This window comes from Corylus avellana, chromosome 10 (assembly GCF_965113065.1).
Source record: "Corylus avellana chromosome 10, dhCorAvel1.hap1.2, whole genome shotgun sequence".
Lineage (NCBI taxonomy): Eukaryota > Viridiplantae > Streptophyta > Magnoliopsida > Fagales > Betulaceae > Corylus > Corylus avellana.
The window spans coordinates 5,755,062-5,767,346 of NC_142499.1; the positions used below are offsets into that span (position 1 = coordinate 5,755,062).

Genomic DNA, 12,285 nt, shown 5'->3' on the forward strand with positions numbered 1-12,285 from the left:
TGTCTGATTGTCCTTCACAAAGTAATAAGATATTGTTAGTATGAAGAAACAATCATTGCCTTTTGCCAAATTGATGTATAGCATTAAGCTTGTAGAAGCAGCAGGGCAATGTAAGATATCTTTAAGCTTAAAATGAGAATTGAAAGACTGAGAATTAGATGAGGGAAGAGTAGATGAATCCATGTTCTCAATATACATATAAAATATATTTTTTTGACTACTAATTTATATACTTGTATTTTATTTATTTTAACAATCTTTTTCCTACAAGATTGTGTAGGTATATATGAAATTAAGCTGGGAAAAAACACCACATGGAGAGACAAGCCCAATTTTTAGCTTCCCATAATTATTATGAAAAATGTTTTGTTGTCATTGGATGTTTAGAGGGTCACTTGTTTCAAATAAAAGATCGAAACCAATATCCATTATTGTTCTGCAAATAAAGAATGTTGAAATTCTCTATTGTCTACAAACCCATGAATCATGATCAAATAAAATAGGAAAAACTATTAAAAAAATCCTCTAAACTAATAGTCGTTCATTCACGATAAAACCTCATAATGTTTAAAATTAACTAAAGTAGCCCATCCAACTACTAAAGTGTGTCAAAAATAGGCCTGGGTATCGGTCAAAACGGTCCGGTTAAGGACCTTATCGGTTATTAACCGATAATTTTCGGTTAAACGGTTTATTAACCGATACCGGACCAATAAGAATTTTAACCGATAATTTCGGTTAAAACGGTACACGGTTAAACCGGTTAACCGATTTAACCGAGAGCTTTATATTGATTTATTTTGTTGGGCCAAAAACCAAAAATGAGTTTTTTTGACTTTTGAGAGCCCAAATACTTTTTGTTGGGCTAAAATAATTTATTAAAAATGAGTTGTTTTAGGGACCAAATACTTTTTGTTGGGACCCAAATATTTGTTTTTTGGGCTAAAAATTGAAGCTTTTTTATATTGATCCACTTCAACTTTTTTTTTTTTTTTAATATTATAAAATACATTTTTCCAAAGCAAATGGACTAATTAACATAATGAATGCTAATTAGACTAGCAAAACTAGTTAATGAAAAATGCTTTTACCAAAGGCAAAGAAATCTCATCAAATGCCATCACTTAAAAAAAAACATCAAACCTACCCAAACCCAAATTAAAATAAAATTCATTAATGAATAATAAACAAAGTATTAACTAATTAAAGTCACTTAGCAAAAGGAAAATAAGTCATGGGCAACACCATTACACAAATTCGGAAACCTGTGTCACTTGTGGGAATTTGGAAACCTCTCTAAAAGACTAAACGACGCCGTTTTGGGACTAGGACTTAAAATTAAAAAAAAAAAAAAAAAAAAATCCGGTTTCTTATCGGTTAACCGATAAGAAACCGCTTAACCGGACCGGACCAGACCGGACCGGACCGAATTCCGGTATACTTTTTTTAACCGATAAGGATATCGGCATATCGGCTACGGTTTATATCAGTTCGGTCGAAGCCGGTAGACGGCCAGTTAAACGGTAACGGTTAATTTGCCCACCCCTAGTCAAAAATGTCCCATATTTTTTTATATTCCTATAATACCCCTAATCTTTTAAAAACTAAAATATAAAATAACTAATTAAAAAATTAATTTTTCAAAAAAAAAAAAAAAGAGGAAAGGGGTGGCTGCCAATTGAGCCGACCACAAGGTTTGATTTTCCATTTATCTATATTTTTTATACCACACAAACTATTTGTAATTTAAGCTAACAATAGTGACTAATTTTTTATTCATTCAAAAAAAATTGTATTTATTCACCTATTGGTTGTTTTTTTTTAATTTATTTTTGTTTTAAAAATATTTTAGTTTATTTTTTATTTTTTTTTAGTTTTTAAAAGATTAGGAGTATTATAGGAATATAAAAAAATAGACCTTTTTGACACACTTTAATAGTTTGATGGGCTACTTTAGTACCTTTTGAACATTATGGGTCTCTATCGCAAATAACTGTTACTTTTTAGGGGCTTTTTTATATATATTTTTTTTTCAAACTTGTCTTGAAAACCAATATAATTCAAAGAAAAATTAACGAAAATGGCTATGAAATTTCCAATGGTGGAGCTCATATTGAAATATAATGTGCATAAAAATCTATAATATGCATGTTGGAATATTAATTAAATGATTAAATTCATTCATTCTTCGAATTAAGTTACTAAAAAAAAAAAAAAAAAGCTCAGGAAAAAAAAATCATTCACACTTTACAATAATTATGAATGTATGATAAATTAACTCATTTGCTTTTTTAAAAACATTGACTAGCTTTAATATCTTTTTCTGTTATAATATGAAATTTGTTTTCGCCAAACATATGACAAATCTATAAATTTATAAGATAAATGCTAATTCATATAAAATAAAAATTTTGAAAATAAAATGTAACTCATTATAACTTACATACTACACTAGAATATGCAAATAAAACCACGTTTTAGCAACAAAAGCATGCAAATTAGTTACTGCTCGAGGTAGAAAAAAAAAAAAAAAAATTTTGTCGAAAATTATTTTCAATGAAATTAAAAATAATTATTCATGTTTGGCTCATACAAAAAATTAGCTACAACAAAAAAACGGATGGTGACTTCTAGCAACTCAGGAGAAGGTCCAACAAGTTCCAGCGATAGTTTGGCAGAGGTCTGATGGTGGTATGTAGTGGTCCAACAGGAATCACGATGGTCTAGTGAAGGTTCATAGTGGTTCGACAATTTGAAAATGAAAAACTCAAATTCAAAAAATGGTTTACAAACTTAAAAATAGAAATCATTTTGCAAAATTAAAGAAATTTGATTATTTTTCAATTGCACCAAATATAAAAAAATATTTGGCCTTACAATCGTTGTCTCGTTGTACTTTGCTCCAAAAGTCCCTTTTATTCCTTTTTATTTTTATTTTTTATTGGACATCTGGTTTTTCAATTTCCACATATTTCAAAGAATAAAAAGGAAAAGAAAAAAGAACGTATCAAATCCTGGTAACACACAAAAATGAGATAAAAGAGAAACAGAGAGCCGTGGAAAAACCAAACCCCCAAAAGGGCAAAACACAGAAAACAGAAAAAAATAAATAAATAAATAAGAGAGAAACCGAAGTCGTATCGTATTAATAATATAAAGCCCTTAATCTCTCGCTCTATCAAATGGAGCACACAGACCGATTGCTTTTCTCACTTCCTCTGTAAAACCCTAATTTTCGATCCCAATACCTAAAACCCGAAGTTCCTCGCTCTCCCTCTTTCTAGAATCTTCAATCCCTCTACACCCAATCGATCCACTACAATCACTGCGCAAAACCTAGCGATTTCTCCCTCTCTCTCGCTCTCTATCTGAGACCTGAAATCCCTCTCTCTTCGAGCAAGATCCAAGGCTGTTTTCGTAGAATTTGGTGGTTTTCTGGGGTTCGATTAGGGTTCCGGCAAGGCTGGCGGGTATTTGGGTCAAGTAAATGGCGGATCCGCCACGGTTCCACCCTCTGCCGCACGTGTGGTCGTCCCGAGGAAGCTTCCGAACTTGTCTCTTCTGTCTACGTGCTCGATTGGCCTTGATAGGGTTACAGAGCTGTGACGATTGCTGAGTGAAAAAAAGAAGAAAATACAAAGAAGAAGAAAAGCATGCTGAGTGTGCTGCGCGTGCACCTTCCTTCTGATATCCCCATTGTAGGCTGCGAGCTCACGCCATACGTGCTCCTCCGTCGTCCTGAAAAGATCGTCACCACCGACGATGTGCCCGAGTCCGCCCCACTCGATGGCCATTTCTTGAGATACAAGTGGTAAGTGCTACCAAGTCCCTCCTGTTGTTGAATTTTGGGGTATTCGCTTGTGGGCGCTTTTGACTTTCGGGTTATATTTGGGCTTTTGAGCTATGTTTTACTCTATTCAAGACTTGAACTTTATTATGTGATTGAGATAATACTGGTTGGTGCATAGAATTGATCATTGTTGTTATGCACTCTTCGTGGGCTTCAATTGTATCGGTATAAATGTTTTGTTACAAATATGTAGTGCTGGGGTTTTACTGAAATGTGGAAATTTTTCTTTCCTCGCCATTTGCTTATTCGTTTCTGTGAATTTTCCTGCAATTGTTCTTCATATCAAGGGATTTGGAGAACCATTGCTAATATAAATTGCTTGATATGAATATTAACGACACATGATAGTTTTGGGCTATCAGGATTTTGTTCCATTAGAGACACGTGTTTGAATTTGAAATAACATCTTATACCATAATCATTCAAATCCGCATATTAATATGGCTGAAATCCATCCATGATAGTAAGGATTAAATCTATCCATAAATTTCATCAGTAGAAAAATTTGTACGAAAATTTAAGCCATTCAAACGTAAAAGGGGTGTAAACTTATAGCTAGGTAGGGCTTGTGGTGAAAATGGGATATTCCTTGGTGATTTCTATTAAAGAGCAAAAGCACAATGAACTCCACATTGTGTAAATAGAGTTCTATTGATAATGATGTTTCAATTCCCCACTCCCGCGGTTTGTTTATATTTTTTGGTTATCAAAAAAATCATATGCTACTTTTCTAAAATGTTTATTCATATGGATCAAGAGTACCCCAAAATGCTAGTGTATCTTAGGGTATGTGTTTTGAGACATTTCATTCCTAAATTTAAAATTTAGTGATAAAGATATTTTTTTGATAGTATTGCAACAAATCATAGTTAAGTCATGCTATTACATGGCTAACAATAGCACGGCTAACTCTTTTGTGAAATGGATTGTGTAGTTGCTGTGAACCAACACTGTTAGAGTGCCATAGTACTTTGAGAGACGGAAAATAAATAATAGATAAATTTTTCTATTGCATGGTTAAGTCATTGATAAGGCTTGCAAATCTGGACGCAGAAATTTTTATTGAAAGATAATACATAGCTGATTGCATCTGTAATCTGTTGCATAAGAAAAAAAACTAGCTTTTGATCTAAATAACAATACCAATAATGAATGCACAACATTTAGATTCCCTAGGTTACAGTATTCCCATTGTATTACGTTTGATGAATTGCTCTTTTGTTCTTGTAGCAGTTTCCATTTTGCACATTGACGTGATCCACGTTTTTTGGTAATTTTGGAATTTGAACTCATAGAGGAATTAAAGCAATCAAATGTTATAGTAAGTAATAAAGTTTAGATATGGTCTCTACTTGCTGCTCCATGAAAGAATAAACTCTATATCGAATAGAAGATTGAATTTTGCATCTTGTTTACTTGATTTTTCAAGTAGTGTATGGCCATTGAATTATTTAGTGGATGAATGAACAGCTTTGACGATGAAAGTTAATGATAATATCTAGATATTTGGATACTTGATTGGTTGTGCTATTTGCTGAACTTAGGGCTGACAATTTTTGACACGAGTTGGGAACTCAGCACGCGTTTGACACAAAATTAGCGGGTTATGGTTGACTTATATAGTTTTATATTTATGACTTGAAATGGCCCAAACCTGACATGCAACATGTGTGTTAGCAATTTTTGACACGACACATGAACCTGATATGAACACAACACAAAATTAGTTGGTTATGGTTGAAGGGTTTGGCCCATTTAATTAAATGGGTCGGGTTAGAGTTAACCTATATAGTCTTATAGCCATACCTTGACACGACCCGGACTTGATACGCAAACACGAATTGCCACTTCTAGGCCTGAAGTCTTAATTACCTGATTGGTAAGAAACATAACATGTCTCTCGATATTTAACATTGGTTTGGACACATATAAGCCTTCATTCACTTAAAAGAAGTGTGGGATTATAAGAGTGTTTGCATCTTTTGTACACTTGTGACATTTTGATTGTCATAGCTGTGTTATGATAATTTCTTAACATGCATGCAAATAGTGTCAAACATTGGTTAATTTGATGGCTGTTACCCAATCTTGGTCCCGCCAAAGCAGAGTCTTGGGATGGGAGATTTAGATTTTGTCCTAACATTCAACATTTTGCATGAAGTGGTTCTCATGAATTGACCATGTGGATTTCCCCTTGACAGCTTAAAACTTCTACATTTGCATTACCATGTTGATAAATATATAAATTTTAAGGTTATAAGTGGAAGACAAGTTGGAACTTTACATGGGATGAGGCTTCTTATTGAAAAACAAAAGGAAATGTAGTTAGCTAGCAGGTTCAATAAGGCAGTTTGACTTAGAAAATATATCGGTTTACCCAAGTAAAGGAGAAGATATAGGGAGCTAAGTGAGTTGTAGGGACTTGTAGTCCTAAATGGAATGGGAAGTGTGTCAATTATCATCAACTACTGGAGGCTCCTTGTTTAAAAAGGAAAAAAAAGCTATACGGTTGGTAATTTGTTAGAAGCACATAAGAAACAATTCTAGTTGGTAATTTGTTAGAAGCACATAAGAAACAATTCTAGTGAATAACCCAAAAGAGGCCTTAAACTAAAAGAAAATTTAGACACCAGTGTGTTGAACAAGGCGACAAATTATGAAGTCTTGGAATGGAGTTATTATACATACCTCATTTAGTTATTCAAGAGAAACATCCTTAACAGGTGACATAGACAAGGAATGTTGATAAGAAATCATAAATTCTTTGGTACTGCATGCTACTTCATCTCTCTAATGTTCATAGATGACCGGCTTTGGGATCAGAGAACATACTAAATGATTTTGATGTAAATCATGAGCATAGCTTAATCATTTAACCACAACTGATGTTTAGCACCTTTGGAAGATTTAAGTTATACAAGTTTTGGCCCTTACATCATTGGAAAGTTTACAGCTGTGTGCTGGGTTATGGTACAAATAAGTATCAGAGGGAATAGATGTTTCCTTTCAAGATCTTGTTAAAACATTTTTTTTTTTGGTTACCTGATGTATTCCATTGTCTGGTTAAGTGGTTCTATATTAGTTATCTTGGTTATTGAATAGTTTGAGATGTTAAGTTCAGCCCGAAATTCTTGACATGTTACATGTTGCCTATTTTTGGGTTCATTTGCAGGTATCGTATACAAAGTGATAAAAAAGTTGCTGTCTGTAGTGTTCATCCATCTGAGCAAGCCACATTACAGTGCCTAGGTTGTGTTAAGGCCAAAATACCTGTTGCCAAAAGTTACCATTGTTCTCCTAAGTGCTTCTCTGATGCATGGCAGCATCATCGTGTTCTACATGACCGTGCTGCAAGTGCTGTAAATGAAAATGGAAATGAAGAGGAAGAGTTGTTTGGACGCTTCAACACTTCAGGATCTGCAGCAAGCTTATCTGCTTCTGCAGCGAATCCTAGCTTGACGAATGGTACAACACCATTGTATCCTGCTGCTGTTACACAAAGGAGTGGGGGTGAAACATGGTTTGAAGTTGGACGCGCTAAAACATATACACCAACAGCTGATGATATTGGTCATGTTCTGAAGTTTGAATGTGTTGTAGTAGATGCTGAAACAAAACTTCCTGTGGGCCATGTCAACACTATATTGACTTCTCGCGTCATTCCAGCTCCCTCACCTAGTCCACGCTGTGTAATCTCAGTAAATGGAGTTGATGTGATGGGACATCTCGATTCAGATGGCCGTATTGCAACCTCCGGAACTTTTTCTGTGCTCTCTTACAACATTTTGTCTGATGTGTATGCAACAAGTGAATTATACAGTTACTGCCCTTCTTGGGCTCTTTCCTGGCCTTATCGCAGACAAAATTTGTTAAGAGAAATAGTTGGCTACCATGCAGATATTGTTTGTCTTCAGGAGGTATGCAAACAGAATTTTGAGTAATTGTTTGATGAGAATATTAGGGTCTGATTACTGAAGCAATGCTAGCAAGTTTTGGAAATTTCAGGTTAAAATAATTGTTTGTATGGAAGTTGTTTTACTCAATGGAGGTGTAAGGAACCTAAAATCACTGATACTAGGTGTAGGAAGATCTGATTTAAGGTCTCTATGTTGCACTTTTAGCTACAACATCTGGATTGCTTCCTGGAAATTCAACCAAAAAAAAAAAAAAAAAGATGTATTGAATAAATGGATAGCTAATTCTACCAGTCTGACCATTTTTAAAAATCCAAGTGCCACTTATGTATATGAAAGCTTTAAATTACTTTACTACTTTTGATGAGTTCCTGCTGAACTTTTTGTTAATGTTGAACCTGTAGTTATATTTAGTTTGTGATATTGGTGTTGGTTTCCTTTAATTAAGCTTAATCTTATGTGGACCATTTCTTTTATTTGATATATTTAAAGTGGGCTTATGCTTGTTCCATAGGATTTGGTTGCTCTTGTTACTGTATAAACTAATGTATAGCTTCTTCCTTTCAGGTTCAAAGTGATCACTACGAGGAGTTTTTTGCTCCTGAGCTGGACAAACATGGCTATGTTGGTCTATATAAAAGAAAAACAAATGAGGTAGTTTCAAATTTTCATGTTTCTCTAGGTAATGTATTTTGAAACACTTTGTTATTGATCTATGTTCTTCTTGGTTGCAGGTTTATAGTGGAAATACCAACACAATTGACGGTTGTGCAACATTTTTTCGGAGAGACAGATTTTCACATGTTAAAAAATATGAGGTCTGGAATTGTCTTGCTCATATTATAGCCCTATATAATTCTCCCACATTTTAACGGAGTTCTGGCATGCAGGTTGAATTTAATAAGGCTGCCCAGTCTTGGACTGATAGTCAACTGCCAAGTGCTCAGAAGAAAACTGCTTTAAACCGACTGTATAAGGTGCCTTGATGTACTGTTATTTATATTTTTCTCCGGGGTCTTGTGCCCAGATATTGTGCATGTATGTCGGCGTAATGATTCTCATGTGGGCTTCTTTTTATTAATAGGATAATGTTGCACTAATAGTAGTCCTTGAAGCAAAATTCAGCAATCAGGGAGCTGATAATCCTGGGAAACGCCAGCTTCTTTGTGTGGTAGGAATTCCTGTTTTTTGTTACCCTCTCTCTCTTTCTATGCCTGCCTGACCTTGCACAGGCATCTAATGGCATTCTAACCACATTTTTACTGCTTTTGGGCTACAGGCAAATACACATGTAAACGTTCACCAAGATTTAAAGGATGTAAAGATCTGGCAGGTGAGACCTTTTTGTTTCATCTTTATATGTATCTGTGTACTTGTTTCAAATCATCAATTAAATATGATTTTGTTTAATTGATGATTTTTGTGATTGCTTTTTGTCAAATTAGGTTCACACTCTCCTGAAAGGATTGGAAAAAATAGCTGCTAGTGCAGACATTCCAATGTTGGTTTGTGGGGATTTTAATTCAATTCCTGGAAGGTCTGTCCACTTATATGATCTTATTTAGTTAATTTTTATTTTCTTATTTTTGCCAAGTAGGTATACTTCAGCTGATGTAGGACCTTTTCTTTTTTATAAGTAATTCAATCAACTTTATATGTTTTACTAAGGCAGTGCCTGAACTTTGTTGCAGTGCTGCTCATTCACTTCTTGCTATGGGGAAGGTGGATCCTTTGCATCCAGACTTGGCGGCAGATCCCATTGGCATCTTGCGTCCAAACAGCAAGCTGGTGCATCAGTTGCCACTCGTAATATATCCTTTCTTATGCATGGGTTCTAGAGCATACTTGTGATAGATGCAACAGCTTCTTTTCGCTAGATTTTTGTTTAAAAGGGAAAGGGAGGAGGAGATTGATTTGTGTTTTTTGTTTCAACGGTCTAGTGCTGGTTGTGACTGTCTTGCTTTTACAGGTTAGTGCTTACTCATCCTTTGCAAGAATGGGGGTTGGTCATGGTTTGGAACAGCGGAGGAGATTGGACCCCACAACAAATGAACCCGTATTTACAAATTGCACTAGAGATTTCATTGGCACACTAGATTACATATTTTACACAGGTGAATTTTGGTGCAACATATTGTTTTATCTGTTAGTTTGATTATTTCTTTTTAAATTTCATTCATGTGCTAAGCTTACATGCTGTGATTTCAGCGGACTCTTTGACGGTCGAATCCTTATTGGAGCTCTTGGATGAGGAGAGCTTGAGGAAGGACACAGCACTTCCGTCTCCGGAGTGGTCCTCTGATCATATAGCACTTTTAGCTGAATTTCGTTGCATGCCTAGAGCTAGACGTTGACAAGTCAGTGTAAGCAATTATAATCTTTTCTTTTATCTGATTGATTTGTTTGTTTGTTTGCTTGCTTGCAAGATTATTATTATTTATTATTATTATTATTATTATTTTTGCCAATGTGTTGATAGTGCTGCCAAAGCTTGAAAATCAGTACAAGGCTTTTAATTGTTGTTGGGGTTTGTGATTGATTATTGAATTCGCATGTATGTATTTTGGTAGTAAGAAAACTTTTATTCAAATTAAGAAAACTTGAATAAAAGTTTTCTTTCCTCTCCTTCGTTCCTCTCCTTGCCAAATTAAGAAAACTTGTCCCGCAAAAAATCACCTCTCCTTCTTTCCTTTCTCCTTGAAGGATGTGTTTCCTGAACTTGAGAGGAATAAATGAGATCTAGGAACTATGTACCACATAAATGCTAAAACCTTTTCAGAATCTCTTTTAAGGGATTTATCCTTTCTCCTAGTAAGTTGCCATGCTACTATATTTCTGTTATGGAGTATAGGAAGTTATATCGAAGGACTGAGTTTGAAGTCATCCATGGATGAACATTTTTCCTAAGTTTGAATTGTTTCTAGTTGTGCAACTGTTGAAACTGAGATTGTGGTGGCTCTAATTCTATAAATTTTATAAATAATTGTGGGGGTGAACCTTGATGGAGAAACGCCTTACCTTCTTGGCCAGACGACTGGTGCTACAATGAAGATTTGAATGCATAATGTGTTTCTATGCTTGGACAAGTTTTATGTGGGTGGTTGTGTTAATGTGAAGCTCAATGGCTGTAGGTCAGGAATGGAGATAACCAAGAAAAAGGGCAAGAGAAGCTGTTGGATAAAGTTAAGTTATTGTAAGAATTGTAGATCGCTGGCATCTCCTTGTGGGATCCTTGCTATGATCTGCCTTGTATTATGCCAACCTTTGTCTCATAGAAAAAAATTATTATTATCCCGAGTTCAATTGCGTTTGCTTGCTTTTTCTTTGCCAAACGAAATTCAATTAGAATTTCCGCCTGCTCAATATAACTTATGATCCTGTGATTGAGTGGCCTGTAACTGTGTGCCCTCCTTTCGTCTTGGGTTTCCATGTTTCAGGGGATTCAATTGCAGTTACTATGAGGCTTTTTTTTCTTTTTTTTCTTTTTTTTGGGCAAGTTACACCCGGCGAGATTTCAACCCATCACCTAACCAACCACCTTCCTACAATGAAAGTACAAAGGAGAGGTAATGCAGAATAGTATTTGAAGGATTTAAATTTGGGTTATTCACTTTTTTTCCCTGAAACAAATTATTTTATTCATTTACACCTGTCACATTCAATTACAGTAAACTACTATTTTGTTATAAAGGAATAAAAGGATCCCGATGTTGGGAAATCTTGGTCAATCAAACAGAAGAGTTGCATACCCTTTTTCTTTGCTATATCTTAAAAGAGGATGTAAATTTTAAAATTACTATTGGATTTATGATGAATTGTTATAATTTTGATTTAATTGTGATTTTAAAAATTACATAAATTTGAGAGAATAAAATAAAGGATAGTACGTAGCATTACTTTCAATAAAATAAAAAGTACAAAATAAGTAAATAAATAAATTAGAAACTAACAAAAAAAAATACACAAGTAAATTAAAAATTAAGAATTAGATAAAAATATGAAAGCTTAAAAAAAGAAAAAGGGGAGGTCCTCGAACCACTTTCAAACCATTTTTAGGTGCGGCTTGACGCCTATAAATCAAATGGGATGGCCGAATCATACCAAATAGGTGTTTAGTGGGGTGGCTATTTTTTATTATTTTTTTGAACTTGTTTAATTTTAAGCTTATTTATGTAAATTTAGTTTCTAAATTTAGGGACCTTTCGTTATTTCATGTATTTTGATTAAATTTCCTAATAACACGATTTTTTATTTTTATTTTTTGTAACAAAATGATAGTTCAATGTGTGGCCAAGTGTAACCTGTGGAAGTTCTTGGAACTTGTAAATTATTTGTAGTTGATGGCAAAAGATGTAATTAACCCTTTAAAATTCTATTTTACATTTACAACCACTTTAACTTATTCGAGAGAAAGAGCTTGTACTTCCAAAAAGCATTTTTTAAAAAAAGTAGCAATATGCTTAAAACGGTGTCGTTTTAAGAACTAAATATTTTATAAATGTAAGGTGGGGTCAAAAATTC

General features: G+C 34.3%; 1 protein-coding gene across 1 annotated transcript; it reads left to right on the plus strand.

The window, feature by feature from the left end:
- Positions 1-3,099: 3,099 nt before the first annotated feature.
- Positions 3,100-11,067, plus strand: LOC132191519 (DNAse I-like superfamily protein; the record flags this gene model as incomplete). The annotated part of the gene is given in 12 exon segments (XM_059606585.2): positions 3,100-3,811; positions 7,023-7,767; positions 8,332-8,418; positions 8,499-8,582; positions 8,655-8,741; positions 8,849-8,935; positions 9,044-9,097; positions 9,210-9,301; positions 9,456-9,570; positions 9,734-9,878; positions 9,973-10,127; positions 10,896-11,067. Coding segments are annotated over 11 exon segments (1,800 nt in total). The 3' UTR covers positions 10,119-10,127; positions 10,896-11,067.
- Between the last annotated feature and the right edge of the window lie 1,218 nt (positions 11,068-12,285).